Consider the following 26,558-nt stretch of genomic DNA (forward strand, 5'->3'; position numbering starts at 1 on the left):
GTTTTAGGGGGTAAACAAGTAAGTGAATGAGATCCTGAAAGACTGTGTGAAGTTCAGCAATTTTAACATAATTTTAGTAGCATGACCTTACTTAGTAGAATCTTGACTTTCTAAATTCTCTCTCCAAGTAGCGTAGAATAAAGGATAAAATATTTGGTACATATTTATGCTAAAAACATTTATTATTTATCTGAAATTCAAATTTTATGGAGCTTCTGGTATTTTTATTTGATAAACCTGGCAACCTCACCTCTAAGGCCATTTTAACTTCGAACCTCGTATTAAGTTGGTTACACTGGTGGATGTGCCTGAGAGTCTTTGCTATGCTTAGGTCCATGAATAATTCTTCAATTCTCTTTCAACTGTGCAAACAAAAAGCACAGAGTCCAATGAAGTATTGGAATCAAGGAAACAGAATTCTGTTGAGTAGCCAGAAAATGAGATTATGATATTGATACCCATTGTGGATATTATAAAGAATAGACTTCACTGCTTCTTTTGCTCACTATTGCCTTTCTCTGATGGGTTTTTTGCCTCCCCTTAGCTTGTGACCAATCCTGTGAGACTTGTGGGCCCAGTAGCCCCAGGTGTCTTACCTGTACTGAGAAGACAGTGCTGCATGATGGGAAATGCATGTCTGAATGCCCTGGTGGGTACTATGCTGATGCCATTGGCAGGTGCAAAGGTAAGAGATGGGTCACCACCATCATCTTCAAAAAGTATTGAGTACATGTTTGACTATACTTGGTGCTATATGCTGCTCATTTGGGAACTTGAGTGTATGATGGGAAAGCATTACTTTAAAAGGGATAGCTTTTTCATTATGGAGCCAATGTGTATTTGGTATGAGAGTGGGAGATATGGGTGGATGCTGGGGAACTAGAGTGCTTTCATGAAGGACTTATGCATATTACTCATCATTAGAGTTCATTTGGTCCTTTTGAAATAAATGCCCAAGACATCTTTAACATACAGTCCTTGTTTACTTGCAAACCATCACTAACTTAGGTTGCAGATGTAACAGAATCGTTTCTTATATGACATGTATGATGTAGGTCATATATTGACAACTACAACATACCACAAAATAAAATTAAAAAGTTAAACCAAATTTGATAGCTAGTAAAGCTAAAGTCTGTATCTATTGAAAACTTGTTTTTGTGTGCTGCTTATATATTGTTTCTTTCAGACTTATACAGCCTAAACTATGAAACATACCCACTTGAGACTTTATAAATTTCAGCCTTATATATATACCTGACTTTTGTCTTTCCTCACAGATAACTCTGAGAACTTCTTGTTGCCTGGAACATCTTGATCTGCCCTCCTCTCTGAAACATATGCCCACTTCCTCATGTTTACCTACTATCTTATAGTGCAGGGTGTTTAGACCCATCTCAACATCTCTCCTTAGCAGCCTCCCCTTTGCCTGCCAACATCTTTACTCACCCAGTGTTCGCACCTTTCCTCTGTGTCCTGCCCCCACGTTCTCATCCCATCTCTACCCACCACCCCCAGCTCCTGACCATGGTCCTGCAGAGCCTTCTTCCCATATCTCACTCCTGACCCCAGTCCTGCTAGAGGCTCAGCCAGGCCATGCCACCAGCACCTATCCCTTAGAGTCAGAGATGTCCCTGTTAACATCAGAGCCAAAGCAGGGGACGTGTATTACTAACATTATCATATGTTGTGGTCAGAGTCGTTACTGTAATTGTTACTTAAAATCCTAGAATGTTAAAGCTGGAAGTATCTTAAATGATCATTTTGTCCAACCTTTCACTGTGCTCATACCAAGAAAACTAGGCCAGGAGAGACCTAGGCTTGACTGAGGGCATTGATGAATTGGTGGAGACACTGGTCAAAATGCCAGTGCTTCCAACACTCCTACCCACAGCCTTTCCACTCTAATCTATTTAGGCAGTGTGAGGTTTAGGTCCAGGCGCACCTAGGGCTAAATCTCAGCCCTGCTATGAATAAAGCCTGAAATCGTGGGTAAATTTTTTAACTTCCAAGACCTCAGTCTCCTCATCTATAATGTAGTTAGTAATAACTACCTCATAATGTTGTTAGGAAAATTAAAAGTGACAGTGTGTAGAAAGTGCTTAATACAAACACTAAATAAAGGGTAGCTAATAAGCAATATGTAGAGCATGGTTAAATGGTGGATAAAGGGCCATGTGGGCAGTTCAGACAGTGTAACCACTTCTTAACACATTTTCCCCTTGGTTTGGTGTGACATCCAGAGGGGACTAAGAGTCCCAGGCTTGCGAAGCCCAGCCAGGAAGTGGGCGCTTTATTCACTCCTGTCTCATGGTGTTCTCCCTCTCGCTTTCTTCCTCAGTTTGTCATAACTCGTGTACCAGCTGCTCTGGGCCCGCAGCCTCTCACTGTACAGCCTGCAGCCCCCCCAAGGCTCTGCGTCAAGGCCACTGTCTGCCCCACTGTGGAGAGGGCTTCTACTCTGACTACGGGGTCTGCAAAGGTATTGTTGGTGTCACCATCATTCTTGAGAGGCTATCCCACAAGAACATAGATTTACTTCTTTCAATAACATAACGTTCCAGTGTAACTTTTCTTCTAGTGTATCTTTTATGGCTATCCATACATTATAAACATTTTTCATTACAATAGTTTTGCGAAGGGTTGATCTGAAAAAAATTCATTTGAAAATTTGTGAAGACACTCAAAAGGTTATGATTTTTTTTTTTTCTGGCTGTTTTTAGGGGGAATGTTATTTTCTTTCCTGTACATTAAAACAAAATAGAACACTTGCCTCCTTTCTCTACTCTCCTACCTTTGCTAATGTTTTTCTTAGACTTCATTTTGTTTTTCCCTGAAGAATTTCTTTTTGGTAATGTTACTGCTGAGCAAACTGAGAGTCACTAGCGATGCCTCTGGGCTGAGTGAAATGGCAAAATCTTAAATAGCTGTTTGCCATAAAGGCTTTGGGCTCCTTGGGAGGGCGATATCATTTAAGCATTTTGAAACTAGAATATTGGGAACAAACACTTTAAGTGAAATCAATGTATATTTATTTGTACATCAGAATTAAGTGAAATCACTGTATATTTATTTGTACATCGGGATCCTTAGAACAGAGTTTGAGAATAGTTACAAGAAGAACGTATTTGAAGTAGGAAAGCTGCAACAACTGTTTCGGAAGAGAAAATTGAGAGAATCTTTTAAAGAACAGGAGAGTTAATTGTATTCAAATGTGGGCACCAGATAGTTTGACTACCTTATTTGGCTTTGCTTTTCACCAGTAGCCAGGGTAAGCAAAACACGGTGATGGATTATGAAACATTCATTGCTGCTCAAAGGGGCCTCTTTCTTGTCTAGAAAAGCAGCCTTAACCCAGATAAAGTCTAAGAGGAATTTGCTGCCTGGACCCCTATGTAGTGGGTGATGGATGACTCGTAGGTAATAACACAACCACCATTTTTGCAAAAGATACAGTAATGGTTTCCATATGAATGGTTCTAAAAAGCTACAATAAAAACCAAGGGTGTAATGTTAAATCGTCATTTAGTGAGTGTGTTTCTCTGGAGAACCAAGCCAATATTGTCCAGTTTTCTGGTTTTGTTTGTTTGTTGTCATTGTTGTCTAGCCCAACAGCCCTTATGGGACCTGGGAGATGTGACTGGTTAACACCACCCCTTACTGTTCCTTTCACAAACATTATCACTCTGTGCTTTATATAGAACATTAGAAAAATAATATGCTGAAATGCTGTGTTTGGTGAACTTTTCTAAGTGGGTTTGATTTAATGAAAGATTTGCAACGTATGTTTGATCCTTGTATTATTTTCTGCCTTTTATTTCCATTGGCAGCCTGTCACTCCTCCTGCCTGGCTTGTATGGGTCCTGCGCCCTCTCACTGTACTGGGTGTAAGAAGCCAGAGGAAGGACTGCAAGTGGAGCAGCTGTCTGGGGCGGGCATCCCCTCTGGCGAGTGTCTAGCCCAGTGTAGAGCCCATTTTTACTTGGAGAGCGCTGGCATATGTGAAGGTAAGCATGATTTGAGAAAGTGTTAGGTAGCCTCTGGGCTTACCTCTTGAGAGATCCTGTAAGGTGGGACCAAAGCCAAGAAGAAGATCTATGATTCATGTTAGAATGGTTCCAAGATGCTTGTGAATAAAGCAGGAGACCAATGTGCAAAAGAGCAGCCCCTATCAATAGCCTCCCTCCCTTTGTGAACCATAGATGATCGTAAAGAGCTAATCCCTTCGACTCTACCTTTTCCAAAGTTCCATTCGCGGAAGTCTCAGACAGAAATTCTTTCAGGGACCACTATGTGTAGTTACAAAAGACTCAGAGCTCATCGTAGAACTTTATTTATTATTTCTTCTAATTTGCTACTCTGAATATGAATTGGTCCCTTCAGGGCAAAATCTGGACTTCTGTCAAAATTTAGAAGTGATTTCTGCTGTTTGCCTTGGCATATCATCTATAGAGAACTGATGACATCCGGAATAATTTGACTCAATAGCCAGGCCATCTATGAGGAGATGAAAAGGAAGGGTATATTTTCCTTTCTATTCCCACAAGTAGCTGCCTTGCTGTTGGGTGAATAGTTTGACTCTAACGCTACCTAAAACAAAAATCATTAATTTATATTTTTCATTGTAAACATATGTTCATTAAAAATTTTATAATCTACACACTACCTGAACCCAATTGTCTTTTCCATTTTGTTATGATATCTGAGTCTTTTTTCATATTCATAGCTTTGCGTGCTTATCTTTGTAATGTAACAGTAAGCATGCTGCAAATTCAGTTTTGTATCCTACAAGTCTGCTCACTGAAGTGGCCTCCATTTCAATATACCCTCACAGGGAAATGTGGGTTTCAAGACTAGGTTAAAAAATTTCAGACACAAGGTGTCATATGGCACAGTTGGAAGGATGCAGAATTGAAATGCAGAGACCCAGGACCAGACACTTAACCTCTCTGAGTGTTTGTATTCACAGCGTTAGAATAGGCTGACATGTGGCCTTTTTGCCAGGCTCAAAGATGGTGAGGAGTGTCGAAGTTGCTGATAAATTGTGAAGCCCTCCTGCTCTGTAGGTGCGAACCTCCCTCCGTATACTCAGGTGTCCTGGAACATGATGGGGAATCCCCTGCTCCCTGGGAGGCTCCAGACTCCAGGGGATTTTCATCGTGCCCAGAAATTGAGGGCAAGGTTGCTACTCTCCAGACATCCTATCCTGGTTTCTACCATGTATGCATTGCCCAACCTCTCTGTGGCCATTTAAACTCCCATGGCTGTTTTTATAACTACTTGTGGCATATGGGCATATTTGTTGCTGCTGAGTCCCAGTGCCATCCCAAGGCACACACCACACAGCCTTCTCCTGTGGTCTGGTTACTTCCAGGTGCCAAAGTGGAGGGTGATGTGGCTCTTTCCTTAAGGACCCCACTGACTCCAGTGGGAGGGGAGGTGCTGGGGAGCAAGGGATGGGAAAAAGCATTTTTCTCCTCTGTTTAATTGCTTCTCCGTTTTCTTCAGTGGGTTTAGGTTTGCCAGACAAGCTTCCTCCAGCCACTTCTGCTTCTGGCAAAACCCATATCCCCTAAAGAAGATAATTATAGTGCCTAGCCCTGCTTGATATGAGGAAAGTACAAGGATAAAATAGAAACAGAAAGCATAACTTCTCTCTTCCTCCCAGTCTCCCGCATTGTTACAGAAGTGATTTGTGATTTGATGGAATCTGTGAAGCTAGTCTGCATAGTTTTACACAGCCTTGAACTGTGCACCCTGAGGTTTTTAGTGGAAACCACAGAGGAATTAGACCTCCAGGAACACCAGTCTTTCCAAGAATTCAGAGAGATGCTAAGTGAGACCCTTGGCTTTTGTGGCACACAGGTTGAAAGCAGAGAAGCTAGAAAAGCCCACAGAAAATTCCTCACTGTAGCCTAATGATTCTGGTTTTCCCTTTGGTACAGTGCTCCCATGAAAAATCAAAGTGACATCTTCCTAGATCACTCAGCGCAGTTAGGTGCTTCTTACAATTTTGAGCACCACATCAAACATTCAAAAATCAGGAATTTGGAGTGAGTTCAGAAATAGTTAGAATTGTAAATAATTAAAAATTAGAGTGACCAGGGTTTTTTAGCCCAGAAAATAATATGACCATTTATTCAATACCTACCATGAGTCAGGCACTGTGAGAAGTACCTTACTGGTTTTGCTCACTTAGTCTCAATGCCAACCTTATGGGATCAGTAGGACAACTATTGTGTAGGAGCAGAAACTGAGGCTTGAGGAAGTTGAGGTTGTGATGTGTTCAAAGTCATGTAGCCAGCACAGAGTAGAATCCAGTGGGAACCGAAATCTGGTATCCAGTATCCGTGCTATAAACCGTCATGCTACTGTATTCCAGTGGCTAAAGAGTTCATATGACCAACTGTTCAAGGTGGTACAGCTCCTAGTCTCCTTTCCATACAGGGAGAGAAGCACAGCATACTAATGCTTCAGGATTAGAGCATCTTACATTTAAGAAAACATCCTTGACAAAGGGAAGGTTTCTGGGAAGCCCTTTATACAGTCACCTTTAAAAAGATTAGACTCTGACTGGGCGCAGTGGCTCACACCTGTAATCCCAGCATTTTGGGAGGCCAAGGCAGGTGGATCACCTTGAACTCTGGAGTTCAAGACCAGCCTGGCCAACATGGTGAAACCCCATCTCTACTAAAAATAAAAAAAATTAGCTGGGCGTGGTGACATGTATCTGTAATCCCAGCTACTCGGGAGGCTGAGGCAGGAGAATTGCTTGAACCCACGGGGCAGAGATTGCAGTGAGCTGAGATCACGCCATTGCATTCCAGCCTGGGCAACAAGAACAAAACTTTGTCTGGAAAAAAAAAAAAAGGTTAGAATCTAATTCTGCTGGAATGGTTTAATTGTGGTCCCATGTGAAAGGACTGAATTGACCTCTTGAGTCCCTTGTAGCCCTGTGACTTTATGCTCATTAACATAATATTGTTAGGTATCCTACATATAGCTGTCTACTCACGTTTATTAGCAAATCCCTGTGCAATCTCCACTAGGTAGGTTGTTGTACTCAATTTACAGGCGATGAGAACGTGGCATAAAGAGGTTAATTGAGTTGCCTAAGATTCCACTGGGAAACTGAGCACAACTACCAATTGTTTCCAACCTTACCTGAGTGTTACATGTGCTGATTGATGTATTTCCTGTCACTCATCCCGTATCTCTGGAAACCTTTCTGCCTTCCCATAATCTGTTCCATTTTCAATTCTGCTGAAGTGTTGTCTATGAATCAGGCCTGGGAGTTCTATGAGATTGCACTGGGCTCTTCTTCCCACATCTTCCCAGAAATATCCTTACCTCTCTACAGAATATTAAAAAGGTTCGATGGGCGTGTGTGTACATGTGTGCGTATGAGTGTGTGCACACATACGCACTATTGAGGGTTTCTTTTACAGCACCTTTAGTTTCAAGTGCTTCTGTAAGGAAGAGAAAAACAACTGTTTTCTAGAACTCTCCTTCTTCCTTTGAAACTACAGCACAGAGTGATTAGAATATTACTGCAGCTAATAAAAGGGAGAGATAGATTCGTTACAGGAAGAAGCAATTTACTTAGACACTGAGGTGGTGTCAGAAGTTATCGTAAAAGTTTTCACTTTGAGCCACACAACAAACCCTAGTGCAGGATGAAGAAACAATACTACAGATATTTGACTAAAATCCGAGTCTGCAATGAGAGAACAAAAAAAATTTAAAATTAACAGTGATCAAAAAGAACACTACTTATTGGAAGCTGGAGGACAGTCTGTCTTTATTCATTCCTCCTGCAAATGTTCGTTGAGTGTCTCCTGGGTGCCAGGCATTTCTAGGCACTACGAATATACTATCAAATGGGTCAAATGAAAATTCCTCTTCTCATGGAACTTGTATTTTAGTGAGAGAAACAGATAATAGATAAATAATGAATGAATGAATAACAGTAGCAGCAACAAAACCCATGGATGCTGGTCTGTGCCCAGAAGCCCCCAGCAAGATAACGGAGGAGAGAGGAATGGGCCGATGTGACTAGAAAGCAGAAGAGCTCTAGGAATATGGGGATGGCCACTTGTATGTATTTGTCCTGTGCTTTGGCTCATCAAAAAAAAAATGAACTGGGTGCTTCAGAAGGCAGAACTTTGACTTCATGTTTCTTTTTCACAAGGCCTCTATGTTTCCAATGTGTGACTAGAATTGCTGGCACAAAAGAGAGTTTGTTGCTAATTGTAAAAGATTGGAGACACTTTCAATAATCAATCCAAATTGTGCACATCTATTAAATATTACTGCTGAGTATTAGCTAAAAGAAGAATTGTAGTAATTGTAGTAATTTCATCAAATCGATCTCACGAGTTTAGCTGAATGTTCGCTAGCACTGATAGATTCAAGTGACTTCATAAAAAAGCGAACCCAAACCCAAGAAATACACATCAGCCCCTTGCAAAAAAAAAAAAACAACTAAACAAATTACAACAATTTAATAAAAACCTGTGTCATCCAAAACAACATCAGAAAAACATTTTTTACTTTTTTATCAGTCTTCCTTCACTGATTCCCATGCCTCTGTGAGTGTGAATCTAGATGAGGGCAGGGGGAGGTGTTGCTCTGCTGCACAACCCCAGGGGTGCTATTCTCATAGCTACCTTTGTGCCTGGCTCCTCCTGGAGTCACTAGTGACAACCGGTGTGACAGTACATGGCAGCCCAGAGATGGACAGACAGAGCAAAGGATCTAGAGCTCTATGTCTCTTGGAGGCCTCTGCTACCGATGTTCCTTGCATCTGTTTAAATTGCTCAGCTCAGCCTCTGATTCTCCTTCCACTATGTTTGAAGGATTTCTTTTTTCTTTTAAAAGATTTAATTATTTTGAAGACTTAGCTTTTATTTGAGGTCTCTCTAGAACAGAATTTCTCATAGGACTCTCCTGGGAATCTTGTTAAAATGTAGATTGAGATTCAGTAGGGTGGGAGTGAGATCTGAGTTGCTGCATTTATAACATGCACCTCGGTGAGGCTGTTGCTGCTGATCCCTGGACCATAGTTTGGAGAAGCAAAACTTCTCATCAAAGAAGCAGCAGCATATCACTTCATCACTGGTGTGCTTCTTTCTCTCTTTAACAGTTAGCAAGACATCCCCATTTTTGTTTTTTCTCATTGCATGTATTATGGATATTATAGAAACTTTAAAAAATATAAATAAGGTGAAAAAAGAGAAAAAGAATACCTATTACTATATTTGGTTTAGCAAATAAAAATTCAGGCTTTAGCAAGTTTTAAAAAATGAATAATTTTTATAGTATAAGCATATCTCTAATATTGCATAAGATATTCTAAAATATGATTTATCATTTATCTGAAATTCATATTTAATTGAGTGTCTTGTGTTTATCTGTCAACACTACCTAGAACCCTTTCATTTTGAGATTACTACTTTTAATCTTATGGCATAAATTCGGACAGTTGTTTATATAACACACACACACGAACACACATACATGTGGGTATACATCCCTTTATAGTTTAGAAAGTCCTTACAACCAATAATTTTGTTGAAAATCTTGAAAGTTTGCATATATCTACTCCTGCTTTATAGATGAAAAAAGTGATGCTTAGGAGGAACCAAATAAAGAATGATTTAGCAATGAGGGATCCTGGGTTCTAATACAGGACATAGTTGCCCAGAACGTATTTACTTACTTTCTTTTTATTAAGCTCAGATTCCTTTTTTTTTTTTTTTTTGCATGTCACACTAGAGCTTTACAATTTAATTTCAGGCCAGGCCATCCAATTAATAATGAGCTCAGTCGCCATTACACAATTTGGCAGTGGTGCCTGGGACGGAATATGAACATGGTCAGGATGATTAGATTAGCTACGTAATTGCCCCAATTCCATGGCAAATTAATAATGGAGTCTTTCAATTTCCACACAGTTCAGCATGAGGATTAAAGATGATATAATTTTGAAGAAATTACAAGCTTTTACTTTAAAAATGAACTCTGTACAACAATAACGGGTTTTACTTACACATTGTCTAATTTGTTATCTCAGAATAAACCTGGTGTTTTAAAAAAGAATGCAGAGGTAATAAACATCCCAACAGTCCCATCCCTGCCTTTTCATTGTACTTAGATTAGTGATGGAGCTTTGGTCAGGGATTTATCAGGGGAATTTCAGCAACTAAATGTTTCTAGCCTCCTAGGGCTGGGTCTTACTGCACAGAGCAAAATGACACAAAATTGCTAAAGGTTTAGTATCAGGTGTTTAAAAAAATAATTCACCAGTTACTTTGGTCAATTAATTAACTTGGTTTAGGTGAATAGGAAGAAATAAAGCATGCTGTGTGTATTTTGATTATTTAGTTGTTGCTACGACTCACCAAAGGCCTCAAGGCAAAGAGTTTTAATTAAAGAAATACATGAGCAGGAGTCTGCCTGCACAGCTTAAGAGTATGTTACCATTTATGAAGTTGGAATTCTCTTACATTAATTTGATTAAGCATATGGAATCTATATTAAGCAATGCCTTTAACGTAGTCCCTAGAGTGCTGACATGCGCTATACAAATAGGTGCCTTCTGGTAACATTCAGCCTTCTTCACTTTCCCCTTCTTGCTTTTATAGCATGGGTGTGCCAGGCTTTGGGGAGAGAAAGATGAAAAAGCTACAGACCATGCCTGAAGGAAAGCATGATCAAGTAGGAGAGACTGACATCTAAGCAAGTAATTAAAAGAGCATGACACACGTCGTAATAGCAGCAGTCACAAGGGACTGAAATAGCACAAAGTAGATGGGCTCTGTCTAGGAGAGAAGGTAGTGAGGAAAGATTTGTAGAGGGAAAACTTTCCATGATTAAGCCTTTGAAGGATTAATGGGAGTTCACCAGGTAAAGAAGGTAAGAAAGGGCATTCTAGGCCAAGAAAACAGTAAGTGCAAAGGCATATTTGGAGAAGTACAATGTGTTTGGTATTCTTGTAGTATAGAGTCCAGAGAGGAGAATTGTGCAGAATGACGCTGAGATGCAGGGTGTGTGTGGGATGTTACATGAAGTACTTTATGTGCCGTGCTAAGGAGTTTAGAGTTCACATTGTTGGTATGGGTAAACTATTAAAAGATTTTAAGTAGGGAAATAATTTGGTCAATTCACATTTTATAAAGATCTATCCAGTGGATGTGTGGCAGGTAAATAGGCAGAAGCAGTGTAGGGCCGGTTAGGAAGCTGCTGTACTAACCCAGGTCATGAATGATGTTGAAGGTCCATATTAAGGGGCCGTGGGAAGGTGGGATAGATTTGATACAGATTTAGGAAGTAAAATCAACAGAGCTTAAATAGGTTGTGGCGATAGAAAAGTAAAAGTGTAGGATAACTCCAAGGTTTCAGCGTGAGTAACTTGGTGAATGGTGGAGCTACCAAGTGAGATAGGGAATGCAAAAGAAATAGCAGGTAGGGGAGTAGGATGTGGGGCTGGGGATGGATAGTGAGTAAAGTTTTGGACCGATGTCCACAATTTACATTAAGTGGATATGGGATGAGCTTAGAAGTAGATGCAGAGTAGTATTTTGGAAGTGAGGAATATGAGATACTTTTGAAACACCAAGAAAAGATATCTCCTAAGTAGTAGATTTATGTGATCAGAGTTCAGGATAAAGGTCAAAGCTGTACACATAAATTTAGGACTTACTAGCATGGAGGTCGTCATTAAATCTATGGAAAAGTTTGCCCAAGAGTAAGAAAAGGAAGGGTAAAGGGTGGAATTGGGAGAAACTTCAGTATTTATGAGGTGGTTAGAGAAAGAGGCTGAAAGAAATTTTCAAAGACAGAAGAACTAGATAAGTATGATGCCAATGCTTCCATCTGTCTATCCACTCCCCACCAACACACCTACCTGGCCACCCACTTAGTCATCAGAAATACATTTATTGAGAATTTATGACATGACAGGGACAAGGGACTGTGATAGGCACTGCAGGGATCATAGAGATGAAAAAGACGTGATTTTTACTCTTAAAGACTTTCTAATCTAGTCAGCATAAGAGATTGGGGATGTTAAATCGTGTTCATTTAAAAAAGAAAACAAAAAAAGACTGAGCACAGTGGCTGACACCTACAATCCTAGTGGTTTGGGAAGCTGAGGTAGGAGGATTGCTGGAGGTCTGAAGTTTGAGGCTTCAGAAAACTATGATCATGCTGCTGAACTCCAGCCTGGGTGACAGAGCAAAACTCTTTCACCAAGAAAAAACAACAAACAAAAAGTAACAAGAAGAAGGAAAAGGAGGGTGAGGGTAAGGGGGAGATCAATTTTGATTAAGTTTACTCATTTCAGTTTTTAGCCCTTATCACAGTACTCCCATTGAGTCTAGAGGATTTTGATATCTACATCATATTTTGAGAGAAGCACCCCTCAAAATTCTTTTTTGACATGAAAAGCCAGGAAAGTTTGTGTGATACGAAAGTAAGGACACTTCATCACTTTTTTTGTATCATTAAAAAGAAAAACAGTAGTATCGGTTGTTTGAAATATACATGGAAAATAGAATGAATAAAAAATGGTATGTTTAATTATTTTAGGTACAGTTTTTGCTGAGGTCAGGTTGACTGGACTTTATAGTCACCTAAGGACACTTTTTAGTGCTTAAGCAGCTCACTTATGCTTTTTCAGAAATATACGTACTTAGCCATCAACTAGAAAGCCTGTCTCTAAAAATGTAGTATTGCACGGAGGAATTATTCATAGAACTTCTTTCAGATATCTCCCATATATGCTCTGTAATGGGTTCAGTCTTCCTTGAAGGATCTTAGACTTCAGACAGAACTCCTGCTATGAAATTAGCTTCCATAGAATGATTAAGCCTCATATAAGTCACTGAAATAGTGTCGATATTTCCAAAACCAGCACGGAATTGAAGTTTCATGACTTTTTTTTTAAAGGATGCAGATGTTAATGCCTGTACTTGCAGAAACAGAGCATTAGAGAGAAAAAAAATACTTTAAGAGGATCATCATCCAGTATATTCCAGCATATTCCTTTCCCTCTGTACCCACAGCAACTAACTAGTTCATTATCTAGTTAGTTCTTAAACATTTTCAATGAAGTCTTCTGAAGACTGTTGTGGCAACGTTCATTGGAGCTTATTTCTAAAATCTAGTGGATGCAAAGGGACTTTCTTCTGGACTTCTTGGCCTACCAGCCTTTCAACTTGTTTGTCCTCTTTACCTTTCCGTTGTATATAATTGAAAAATAACCTTTATGCACATTGAGTAAGGCTATTTCATTCATTTTGTGACCAAATGAAATGAAATGTTTGTACTCATAATGCATTAATTAATCTTTCTCCAATTTTCAATTCCACAGTGATACACTTCGATTTCCTATTGATTAAAGAGGTATAACAGGAAGAGCTAGGGATTTTAGCAATCTTGTAAAGTCTGATGTAAACCTAATGATATCATCAGACATATATTTAGGTGTGCAAAAATGTGTTGCTTCAAGATGCTTCCCCCATATTATCCTGCAAAGCTTTGTGTTAATAATGTTATTTAGCTGTGTTTTAAAGTATTGCCACCTCACTTTCCTTTACATACTGTTTCACTTTGTGTTAAACATGTCTTAAATAAGGTGCTAACATATATCCTTCCTTTATAATAATATTTTCTTAAACATCAGTTTATTCATTTTTTTAAGAGGAGTCTGAAAATACTTGGGAAAAAATTCCTAGCTGTGACTTATGCTAATAGGGCTATTTTATAATCTTAAAAAATAAAATTGAATTTGAGAAAAAGAACATTAATTAAAAATATGGATCTCTAAGTTCTGTTTATCATATAGTAAAAAATACTCTTGAATAAAACTCTGTAGTATATCCAGGAATGATGATCAAAATATTTATTAACCAGTAAGGCATGGGCACTGCCCAGTGAGAATGGCATTGACCTGAGTTCAGGAGCAGAGTCCTGGGAGTCTCCTGGTATGGGTATTAGCCTGTAGGTGCCAGGCTATAAGTGGGGCAGGGTGCTAGGGGTGGGGTCAAGGCTGCAGCAGAGCACTGGAAGGCTTAGGGCAACAGCCATATACCAACCTGCATGGAAGTAGTTCAACACTTTAACCACCAGTACTGATGAACCAGGATGTCCTAGCTGAACATTAGCTCCATATATATATTAAAGATTCTATGTTACATTTTATTAGGGGTTGGTGGCAATGGAGATCTCAGTGGTGTAAAATCACTTCTGGTCCTTCCAAGCTGAGGCACAGTGAATGTACTCAGAGGGTGTCTCTGCCGTCTGGTGGATCTTGTCCATTGGGCAGAAGATGGCCTGAAATGCATGGGGTTATCTGCATGAAGAACCAGGTCTTTGTCTTACTCATCATTGTATCCCCAATACTTGAAGTTACTTGAGGCTCAATGACAAATGAATGATTGGAGATAAATGGCTGGTTGTATTAACACGTAGTTTTTATTATTCCAGTGTGGTGAGGCCAGAAGATCAGGAGACTGTTGCCATTGAAAAGTCTGTTACAGCTCCAAAGACGAAGGGGCACCCCATGGCATAAAGGGCCACAAGGGGGAGCACCAGGGTCAGTTAGGAGGCAGAGGTGATGGGGGGAACATGGGCAAGAGACTTTACTCTAGCGTCAGTAGAAAGGGATGGGTGAGGTAGGGTAAGCAGGCTTAGGATTGGCTAGTTGGGATAATTACAGTGGTCTGTGAGGTATAGAGACTGTCTCTAGTTGTCTAGTAACTGACCCCAAGGCAGGAGAATAGTAGCCTGGAGTGTAAGAGTATGATAAGGGAGGTGGTGGGAGTGAGTTTTGGATTAGTTAGTTTGCATATGAAAGGCATGCTCCCAAGGAAATCATTTATTATCTCCAGGAATATAGCCCCGGGAGGGTCAGTCTCTCCAAAATCTGCTTCGTTTCAGATGTCAAAGAATCAAAAATATAGATAATAAAAAGGCATGATTAAGACAATGGCTACTCTTGAGAAGTCATGCAAGTATCCCCTTTATCATTAAAGGTCCAATGAAAGCAAGCAGAAATGTTTTCTTTCTCTTTGCCTTTACTCTCTTTTCACCTGTGGGTAGTTCTAACGCAGCACTTAATGTTAATGCTTATAACCAAGATTTATTAAGCCCTTACTGGGTGTCCAGCACTATCCTAAGAATTCATATTCATCAGCCCAATTAGTGTCCACAACATCCCACGTAGTAAGTTCTGTTTGGATCCTTGTTTTATAAATGAGGAAGCAGGAGCCTTAAGAAATGAGTTAGTCGAATTCACATAGAGCTATGATGTGATGCTCTTGTTCTCTGTGCTACACTCTACCTTTCATTCATTCTATTTCAGTAGCTTGCTTGGGTGTCTGTTGTAGCAACTAGTTTGAGCAGCTCAACATGTTGGGCAATTTTCATCTGTGTATGCCCAGTCTCCATCTCAGAGTAGGCACTCTATAAACCTATGTGAAATCAATAAGTGAAGCTATCACCAGCTTTTCTCTTTGATTTGAGCAACTCGATAAGCAGCAGAATATCTAGTGATAGAGAGCTGTCCCAAGGGAGGGAGAACTGTTTTCCGGCTTCCTGTTTTTTATTTGACATTCTCTGAGAATGGGAACTTGGGAAGAAAGAAATGTATGATTCTGCAAATGGTTATTTCTGTTTTGAGGCACTTGTGCTTTACTTAATCTGGGTTCCACAACTACTTGCTTTGCAGGAGACTGCCTTTAGAGAGAAGTGTGTGAGATATGCGGCCTGTCCCTGGGAAAACCAAGTGAATGTACAGAACATACTCTGGCCCAGGAATGTTAATGGGAGAGATAGAGTTACCATCTGTGTCTTGTGGGGCTTTCCTGATTGTCTCCTTTGCTTTATCTTTCCCCCAGCTTGCCACCAGTCCTGTTTCAGATGTGCAGGGAAAAGCCCACGTAACTGCACAGACTGTGGGCCTTCCCATGTGCTATTGGATGGGCAGTGCCTCTCCCAGTGCCCAGATGGCTACTTTCACCAGGAAGGTAGTTGCACAGGTGAGTGAATATGTAACATGCTGGGGCACATTGCCTATGCCCTTGTTTTGTCTTCAGAGTGTAGCCAGACACTGTAATTAGGAACCTGGTCATACCAGGGACTAAGATTCTGCTGTAAATCCTTGTCTTGAACTTGCAGGTTCAAAGTATAGAGGGAGGGGAACAAGTAAAATTTAGTTCTTCCAATAAGGAAGCATGAAAATAAAACATTAGAATCGGCTTTACCATAGAGACTATAATATTTGAATAAACTCTGAACTTGGTTTTCTCTTGCCTGGAAGACAATGATCTGAATAAATAACTCCTGTCATGGACTAAATAATGACCTTTATTTTCTAAAAGAACCAGAACTTAGTTCAGCGTAAGTCTTTGTTGCTATGGCTTAAAAAGAGAGAGAGAGAGATAGGGATAGGGTTCTACTGTTGCCCAAGCTGGAGTGCAGTGGTGTGATCACAGCTCACTGCAACCTCACCTCAGCTTCCTGGGCTCAAGCAATCCTCCCACCTCAGCTTGTGAGTAGCTGAAACCATTAGTATGCGCCATCATGCTTGGCTAATTTTTTAATTCTTATTTGTGGGAAAAACTGTTGCCCAGGCTAGACATGAACTCCTGGGCTCAAGTTATCCTCCCACCTTGGCCTCCCAAAGTGCTGAGATTACAGATGTGAGCTACTGTACCCAGCCTGTGGCTTTTTAAAAAAGTTTTAAAGTTTATGTTTCTGATTATTAAAAAGATATGTACTCATTGTAGAAGGATTGAAAGTTCAGACTAGGAAAAATAAATGGGGGTTTGGGGATAAAGACAACTGATTATGCCACATCTTAGAAGCAACAAGTTTTACCCTGGTGATAGATTCCTTTTTGACCTACTTTTTAGGCATGCTGTTACATAATTGAGAATAAATTAGAGCTATACCTCTTTATATTTTTTTCAAAATATAAAGTCATAAGCAATTTTCTATGTGATAAAAAGTTATATGTACAGATACGTATGTGTATATTTATTGTTTTCATGGCTGCATACTATTCTATTTCTTTTTCTTTTTTTTTAAGAGATGGATTCTCACTCTGTCATCCAGGATGGAGTGAAGTGGCATGATCATAGCTCACTGCAGCCTTGAACTCCTGGGCTCTAGTGATCCTTCTACCTTAGCCTCTCAAGTAGCTGGAACTATAGACATACATCACCATGCCCGGAACTATAGACATACATCACCATGCCCAACTAATTTTTTCTTAATTTTTTGTAGAGACAGGCTCTCACTTTGTTCCCAGACTTGTCCTGAACTCCTGGCCTCAAGCAATCCTCCCTCTTTAGCATCCCAAAGTCCTGGGATTACAGGTGTTAGTCACTGCATCTGACTCCATTTCCTTTCACATAAGAAATGAAATTTGGCAACTGGAACACTTGAGGACACTAGGAAGATCTTTTACTTTCTCCCTCTTAATGAGGTACTGCTCTGGTTATCAGTTGTTGCCTAATAAACCACCCCAAATTTGTGGCGTTAGACAACAATTGTTATATTTCCCAGTTCTGAGGATTGCCAGGCAGCTCTTTCTTCAGATCCTACAGGTGGGCTCTTCATTGACATGTCTGTCACCTGGGTTGGTCAACAATCTCTTACTCAATGAGGCCTCTTCTCGTGGCTAATTGTACTTCCTCACAGCATGGCAATCTCAGCTAGTCCATCTTCTTATGTGTCAGCTGTCTTCTCCTGGAATGAGTATTTCAAGAGACCTAAGCAGAAACTGCAAGCTGCCTATCACCTAACCTCACTGTCACTTCTGCTATATTCTGTTGGTCAAAGCAAGATAACCCATATTTGAGTGGGTGAAGGAATAGAATACACCTCTCAGTGGAGGTATGGCTTAGGCACAAAATTAGGGATGGATTTGATGATCTTCATCATGGAGACAAGCTACCTTGGTGCTAATGTATGGAATCAAGCATTTGGCACAGGTAACTGTGCACTTCCCAGCCCCACTTTCCCAGGCTACAGCAGAATAGAGCAAAAGGAGATGGAGGTATTTGCTTCTTACTTTAACATGTCAGTCCAGTATGTTTTTTAAGATCACTTTTATGTTTCAGTGACAGAGATTCTGAAAATTACTAGTTGGGATTAGTACAGAATTTTGTTGGGATTGACGGAATACTAAAATTTAAGGACTTTATTGTAGCTCTGTGTGGTTTTTTTTTTTTTTTGGTATATACAGGAAAAAAAGATTCTATCATTATTTCTCTTTTATTTCTAAAAAATAGATTGTTGGGGCCAGCTGATAGGAAAAAGCCACTGATACGAAATTATATTGCAAGTATTTCTGGAGTCAGTAAATATAATAAACTTATGACATGTTTTTAAAATAAATTAATATTTGTTACATTCATCTAGCCTTAAACTTCAAAGAAGCGATTTAGAATGAACACAAATTTAGCTGATGATTGAAGATCAATATTACATTTGTTCTGGAATTTTTTGCCATTTTCTAAGTGTCTTTTTAATCTCTGCAGTCCCCTGGTGAGTTGCTTTACTTTACATGCTCTGTCAAGCTCAGTGGGGGAATGTTCCTGGTTTCTTTGTCATTAGGATTGCCCTTGAGAGCTGTTTCTATCCTTAGGTGCTTTCATCCTAGCCCAGCTGGTTTTTGTATGTATAAAATTGTTTAGGGGAGGAAAGTCTGGGTAGCTCTAGCTCTTCTCTGTCCATGCCTCTGTCTGCTGGAAGCCAGCAGATGGATGGTACCATGAGCAGCAGGGCACCCAGGTCACTGGAAATATTCTGATAGGGAGGAAAAACTGGGTGTTGGAAATCATCCAGAGAATGCTATATCTTTTGGACAGGCGCTTTCAACATTGAGAGCCTCAGGAATGTAGAAGGGGTGAGAGTGCTATCTTTCTAATCAGCAGTTCGTTTTCTTGCTTGCTTGCTTGCTTTTTTTTTTTTTCTTAAATAACTCCTAATCTTCTCTTGGCCTCTTGCCAGAATCGAGAGGCAGTTGACTTTACTGGAAATCTGTGCCTTTGCTTCCCACCAGCCGCGTGCCAGGATGGAATTCATCAGTTCCTGCAAGATCTACCCAGCTCCAGCCCCTCACATCCCCTCCTCTTGGGCTCAGACCTGCTTAGACCTCCTTGCCCGTGACAGAGAAGTTCTTAAATCTGCTTCCATGTGCTTGCTCCTGCTGCTCCCTTGGCAGCGTCAATGCAGCTGCAGCTGTAGCCGCCTTTGATTCTTTGCCACCCTTATCCTTAGTGCTTACACCTTATGGTGACTCACTTGGTTTGTTTCAGTGTCATACCTCTTGTTAATTTGGTGGTTTTTCTGGAGAAGACATTGCTTTGGCATAACTTTGCCTCTAAGGAATTGAACTTCGGAGGCAGCTCACGATACCCTCCAGAAAGAGGACTTTTTTCTGTTTTTTGTATTTTAGTTCAGTATTGCTGATAAAATAAGCATCCCAGTGGTGGTGGCTTGAAGGGAGGGCCTGGATGGCCACTGACTCTAGAGAGAAGTTGCAGTATAGTTTGCTATGTATGGATTCCCCCTTGATCTGCTAGAAATTTCTGAGAAGCAAAATGTCCCCTTCTTCTCCCTGTCCCACTCATTCTTTGAGTCATGGTATGTTAGGGTCAGGGAGTCTTGCCGCTCATGTTTCTGCTCTGTGACTGTGATTTGAACTTCCTTAATTACACAGATGGGGATGATCATGCTGGTCCCTCTGCAATGTGTGGCCGATTGCTCACATATTTATAATTCTAGATTCCAAATTGTGTTCATGGGCAGTAGTCCCCTTGACATCAGAAATGCAGTCCCTAGGTCAGGTCCAAGGCTGTGCCAGGCTTGCTCAGGGATCTTCTAAAGATGATTAGAGTTGGAGGTCTGCTCTTAATGTAGTTTGTGGAGTGCATTAAATACTTCACACATATATATGCTGAGCTGCTAATTCCAATCCTGGTTTTCGTCCTCCTGCCAGAATGTCACCCAACCTGCAGGCAGTGCCGTGGGCCGTTGGAGTCTGACTGCATCTCCTGTTACTCTCACGTCTCTCTTACCAATGGTAACTGCAGGACCAGCTGCAGGGAAGAGCAGTTCCTTAACCTCGTGGGATACTGTGCTGGTGAGTGAAACTCCTGTGGACTCCTCAGAAATCACTGGGCAGCTGCCGGGGCTCTTCATACCAGGCTTAAGGGGGCTCTTTGTCCTCAGATTATGAGCTCTTTTATGGGAGACATTTGTCTCATGTCTGGAAACTCATGTCACTGCTTCCCCTTGGGCATTTAGTAAATACTTGTGGATTTAAATGGAACTTCTAATAATACTCTTGCAAATCCTGAAAATCTCAGACTCTCATATTAATGAAGAATGAAATGATGATAACAGCACCTTTATATGCATTCAGAACTTCTTAAGATAGCAAAAAGTGTTTTGAAAATAAGTCACTCCAAGACTTCCTTTCTCTTGTCTGCATTTTGTCCTGCTTCTTGCTGAACCTTTGCCATCAGCCCTAGACACAAAATTTTAGAGAGATTAGCCTAAAAGTAGATCAGTTGCCTTCGGAGATGGGATTTTTTTTTCTTCCTCATTTTAGAACTCAGATCTTAAAAAAAAAAAAAAAAAAATTAGGAAAGCAGTCTAAAATTTGAATAATGTTGGAACCAGACATCATTTATGCTTATCTATCTAGTCAGAGAACAAATGTGTATTTTTGAGTGCCTACTAATAGTCAAATGCTCAGAATACAGAAAAAGATGAAGGAGACAATGACTCCACCACCAAAGAGCCTAGAGACTGGGGAGAAGAATTTATTGGGTAATGGGTTATTGTATATTTCTTGACCCACTTTTTCAAACTCTGGGACAAACTTGTAGAGCTTTGCCTTTACCAGCTATTGCCTCAGCTCAGAAGGGCTGAACTGGGTGGATCCTGGGATGCTACTGGGCAAATGGAAAAGGTGAGAAAGTGTGCTGACAGGTCGACCTGGCCATCAGGTTTGTCTTGGGGCAGGGAGGAGGCGTGGTCAGTTGTCTAGATCACAGTATCCAGCAGGCACATTCAGTCTGGGATGGCACCAATATCTCAGCTGTTCGGTCTGGTGGGTTGAGGGTGGGGCGGGGCACAGCAAGTCAGTGGCTGTGCTCCCTGTGGCTGGTGGTACCATGGTCTAGGTGAGCCATTTATTTTTGCACATGACAGTAAAGACTAGACATTTTGGTATTATTAAGGTCTATATCCTAAGAAAACCAAACTGTCAAGCATAGGACTGCAGCCCAGAATGCTGGATTCAGAGCAGAAGCCCAAGTGTAGAGACTGTGCAAGCATTTTAGGTGCAACAAAAAGTGGATATTCAGAGTCCAGGATTAAGACTAATCAGAATCCCTATGAGCTGTAGGATGTGAGTCTGTTGCTAGCGATGTCCGTCGTAGTCAGGACTGTCTTGGAAAGTGGGAAAAATGGGAGATAGTACTGCCCACCCCCGAAAGAGAATTTGGGAATGGAAGGGGCTGTCATTACAGTTTGTATGTTTGAGTTTAGCTACTTATTATCACTTCAGGACATGGAGGAGCAGCTACTCTGAGAATTAAATGGCTCCCTACATGGCTAAAGCATATTGGTGGATATTTACTGAGAACCCACTGAGCACAGGTGCCAAGTTGATGTTTGAGGGGGATACAGAGGTCTTCCAGGCTACTTAAGGAAGTGAACCAAAGACACAAGCATAGCTAACAAGTAGTACAGAGCAATTTAGGGACAGTAACACCGACCAGTAATAAGGGCTATAGGAGTTCAAGGTAGGGAGAAGTAACAGGATATGGAAGGCATTATGTGGGGGTCGGGGGGGGCACCCAAAATACTTCCAGAAGAATAACCAGGATCCTGTGAGACAGAGGGAGCTCTGCTGGGCTTTCTGAGCATGGTTTCACCAGGAGACAGCCCCAGCAGGTATAGCACATGGACCACTCATGACTAGTGAGTTGTCTAACCTGGATGAAAAGCATGGTTGGTATTAAAGCATATTAGATAAAATGGTTGGGAAATTTAAATTCAAACCAGAGTATAGAGAGCTCAAAGTTTCAGGCCAAAAAGTTTTGACTAGATCTTGTGAGCAATAGGGCCATGAGAGTTTTGGAGAGGACTGTAGCTTGACTAAGGGTGTCTTAAGGCAAGAAACCTGCAAGCTGCATGGAAAATGGACTAACACAAGGAGAGATTAGAGTCAGGGCGAAGAGTTAGAAGGTAGGGCCTGAATTATATCCTTCATGATGGCTTTTTTATTTAAAATCTAACTCAGAATGTGGGCCCTAAAAATTTTATGCTAGGGCATATTTAAAAAATACATGTTTATATAAGGAGATTCGAAAAATTTAATTTTTAATGAGCTCTGTTCTCTCTAATGTCCAGAGTGTTCTTTGATAGTAAATTAGGTGATTAGGACTTGCATTAATTTTTTAAGGCTAATAGGGAACCTTTAGAATGAGAATCATGGGACTGAGCTAAACAATTTGGAGTCCCCAACCCTAGAAGAGCAGGTCCTAACAAAATAAGCTGAAAGGAAAAATCTTGGTTGTCCTGGGAATTGGGTATGTTAAATAATGGTTTTAAATGAGGTAACCATTGTCTGGTGCTTAGAAATCATTTGTTGATTAAAGACTGGCATAATAGTATTTATTATAGAAAAGTTTGATCAGTAATTTCAGTTATTGAAGTTTCAGAGAACTGTGCTGACACCAGAGTTTACTTTTTCACTAAGTGTATGACTTTTCTAAACACCCCTACTTTCCTCTGTAGCACTGCAATGCATTCACTCATATAGATTCATCAAACATTTGTCAAGCCCTTGCTCCATGCCAGGCATTGTGCTGGACTCTGGGGATGTAAAGACAAATCAGATATGGTGCTTGTATATCACAGACTGGGTGGCTGAAACAATGGAAATTTATTTTCTCCAAGTTTTGGAGGCTGGAAGTCCATGATCAAGGTGCCCGCAGGCTTGGCTTCCTCGGAGGCCGCTCTCCTTAGCTTGCAGATGATGGCCCTCTTGCTGGCCCCTCTGTGCACATGTGCCCCTGCTTCTCTCTGCATGTCCTAATCTTCTCTTCTTATAGCTATATTGGTCACACTGGATCAGGACCCATCCCTTAATATCCTTATTTTAACTTAATTACTTCCTTAAAGGCCCTATATCCAACTTCAGATATTCTGAGGTACTGCGATAGGGCCTCAACACATGAATTTTGGGGGAACTAATTCAGCCCATAACAGAAGGGAGTGTGTATTTAGTGTAATATTGCTGTGGTACTCTGTGCACAGCACAGGAGATGAGATGAGCTGTGGGACAGGACGCTGACCCACACTGGAGGCTGTGTATATGAGTATGTGGAGTGGGTATGAAAGCTTTCCGGAGGATGTCACAACTGAGGTGATTTTAAAGATAGTGAGAATTAGAAGAGTTTGGAGCTTTGGAGGCAGAACATTTCAGAAAATGGGCCAAAGACGATTATCTGTTGAGACACCCATAAAGAGTTGAGTCCTATGAGAGTGGTGGGAGTTGAAGTAGGAGGGAGCAGGACTGGTCTGTAGGGCCTTGGCACACCCGTGGGGATGCCTTGAAGGTTCTGGGAGGTGTCGCGATTGCATTTCTGTGAAGAGAAAGATCTGTGGAAGATGGCTTGGAGGAAAAGACTGAAGCAGAAAGTTCTTTAGGAGGTAACCACAGTAATCCAGATGACAGAAATCCATTAATGAGAATGCTGCTGAGGGGATAAAGAGAAGGGGTCATGATTTCACCAGGTATTAGTAGTATGTTAGGTTGACTCATCTCAGGTTGCTGTTTTGTCTGCAAAATGGTCCAAGTGGCAATTTCATATGATTTAATGTAATAGAAGCAACAGAGGTTGGTGCTCCCTCGGTCCTGGGGGGTAAGGGAGAAGGGACTTTGCAGATAGTTTCCAGGTTTCTGGTCACAGAAATTCGAGGGATGGGAGTACCATTTACCAAGGGTAGGAATAGATCTGAGAGGCAGTGAGGAAACCAGTGTGCTTGAATGTGGCCAAGCTGAATTTGGGGTGACAGTTGGACATCCCAGAGTGTCTCTCTAGGAGGAGATTAAAGGTATAAGTGGACAGGTTTCTTACTATAGCTACTAGGAGCTTGTCTCCTTTCTCAGTGTTGACCTGAACTGAAAGTCCTGGAATTGTTTTTAACTAAAGTATTCCCTCAGTCAGGTCATAGTTAACCTCATAGAATGTTTAGGTGACTTTTATCTAAACTCAGGAAGGTATTAGGAGAAACCATGTGATGACAGGCAAAGCTGAGGATAATCTACCTTGTGTGGGGCCAGCGTGTCCTTGGGAAGTCCTAGCTCATAGGAAGTCCCGGAGAAGGACCGTCTCTGCCCACTCTTTTGTGTATGTCCGAGCGCCTCCAGAGTGGCAGGGTTTCCTCTCGGGATTCATTCTCTATTTGACTCATACCTGAGATCATCATCGGAGGCCTCAAAATTGTACTGTAGCTGTTTAAAAAAGAAAACGACAGAATCTAGCACACTGACAAGAGTAAACCCATCCTGGGAGCAGGTCCAGTAACCTCAGTGTGTCTCACATATGAAGATGGCATATGTGTGGGGTTTCTTCCTCCAAGTCTATCAAAGCAAATATAAAGTATGTGAGATTTAGGCCACAGCTGAAGGTTTTCAACAAAGATAAATGAACCGAGGTGAGAGGCAGCTGTGCATAATTGCGGGCAACATGGTTATATGCTATGGAAAGCCAGGTTTTCTTTTGTCATAGATTGAATTTTTTTTTTTTTTTTTTGCCCACATCTCAACAACATTAACAGAAAACTCCAAAGGCTAAGGTGCTTTCTTCATTTCTTTTTCTCAGCTAAAAGCTTTCTCTTGTTCATAGAATAGGGTAAGAATTAAAAGGAAAACAGATAAAAACCTGGGGTGGGGAGGGGGAATGTCCACATGCAAATGCGTTTCTTTAAAAAGTGCTTTGAGTTTTGTGGACTGCCTGATGGGACGGCTGTGTTTTTGAGTTCTTATATAGAAAGAGGATAATATCAAGGGTAATATTGCAGAGGGGAAGACCTGAAAAATTAAAATAGTTGTGTTTTTTTGGGGGGTAGTGAAAGTCTAGGGGATTAACAAATTGTTATTGTTTATGAAGTATTTTTTTAAATGTGAGTTTGCTCTTTCCACAAATCTGTGTGAGAATGTAAGCAAAAGAAGACTAGTATCAGTAAAGAAATATTACTTTGAGTATTTTCATACTGTATTCCTATTCCACAGAACTCAAATTCTAAACAATGGTTAATAGGTGTTACATGTAACAAAAACAAAAACAAAAAAATCTCCTGGCCAGATAAATTTGGAGTTGAGTCGGTTACATGAAGGCAAGCAACTTTCTTTATTGCAGGATTTCTGAGAACCTTAAAAATACATATGTGCGCTGTGAATCTTTAAGATGAAGATGGTTGAACATCATTTCCCAAGCACTGAGGACCCCTTCCCTTTATTATAGCCTCTTACAGGGTTAGCCAGTGGTATGCAGAACAATATTTTGGAAGTTCTGAACTAACTGATATTAATACTTGGAACAATTGATTTGCACCTGCTAAAGATAAAAGAAAATTATGAACCTGTACACAGGTTGTGGACCAACTGACTTCCCTCCATCCCTTCCTCTCTCCCTCTCTCCCTTCCACCCTTCCTTCTTTCTTTTCTCTGTGGGCAGGCAGAGGGGTCACCCAAGGAGGTGCGTGTTTGCCACCTTTTTGCTTGCTGAAGAGCATTGCTGTTAACATTTTTCTTCCACATCATAAACACTTTTGAGTCCTTTCCATGATTTTTCCCATTTATTGTCACCATTTCTGAAAGAAGGGCCCTAAAAATGTGGTGAAAAAGTAAAATTGCTCAAAGTTAAAGAGCAACACATCTTTATTTTGGAATAAGCTGATACAACTGCAACACTGAATAACGCAGGGGAAAAACCCAGTTCAAGTTGAACATAATTAAGTATCCGGGAGGGAGCCCTGTATGAGCCAGGGCACCAGCTCTCTGTCTCCCCTCCAGACACAGTGACTGGAAGCCAGAGAAATGAGAGCCAGTTCTGTTTTAAAGCAGCTTCTACCGTGCGGGGGAGGTGGATTGGCACCGCCCTACATCTTGCTGTGGCTGCTTCTGCAGTTATAAATGGAAAGGAAAGGAAGAAAAGAGCCATAAACTTTAAACATGTAGCAGTTGTTGCCTTATTTTGATCACCAAATCCTACCCATCCATCCCTCAGTGCCTGGCTCAGATTCCCTCCCCTCCAGGACCAACTTCTTCTTGGCATCTCCCCTGTTAGAATTTCTAGTATGCTGATTATTTCTGCCATTTACCTAGCCTTGGGCTTTGATCAGCTCATGTTCTCTGTGAGTGATCTTTTCATGGGTATCTAATAATAGGTGCCAGTTCTGAGGGCTTATCATATGAAAAGTGCTGTGCTAATTGCTTTGAATGTATTTTGCCATTTAAC

General features: G+C 40.8%; 1 protein-coding gene across 1 annotated transcript in view; it reads left to right on the forward strand.

Moving 5' to 3' along the window:
* FRAS1 (Fraser extracellular matrix complex subunit 1) overlaps window positions 1-26,558 on the forward strand; it is a 455,628-nt gene that overhangs the window by 229,785 nt on the left and 199,285 nt on the right. The window contains exons 16-20 of the mRNA XM_011941729.1: window positions 545-685; window positions 2,342-2,482; window positions 3,831-4,007; window positions 15,903-16,043; window positions 20,015-20,158. Of these exons, the coding sequence (XP_011797119.1) occupies window positions 545-685; window positions 2,342-2,482; window positions 3,831-4,007; window positions 15,903-16,043; window positions 20,015-20,158 (744 nt within the window). The remainder of the gene's footprint in view (window positions 1-544; window positions 686-2,341; window positions 2,483-3,830; window positions 4,008-15,902; window positions 16,044-20,014; window positions 20,159-26,558) is intronic.

Source organism: Colobus angolensis, unplaced genomic scaffold (genome assembly GCF_000951035.1).
Source record: "Colobus angolensis palliatus isolate OR3802 unplaced genomic scaffold, Cang.pa_1.0 Scaffold200, whole genome shotgun sequence".
Classification (NCBI taxonomy): Eukaryota; Metazoa; Chordata; class Mammalia; order Primates; family Cercopithecidae; genus Colobus; species Colobus angolensis.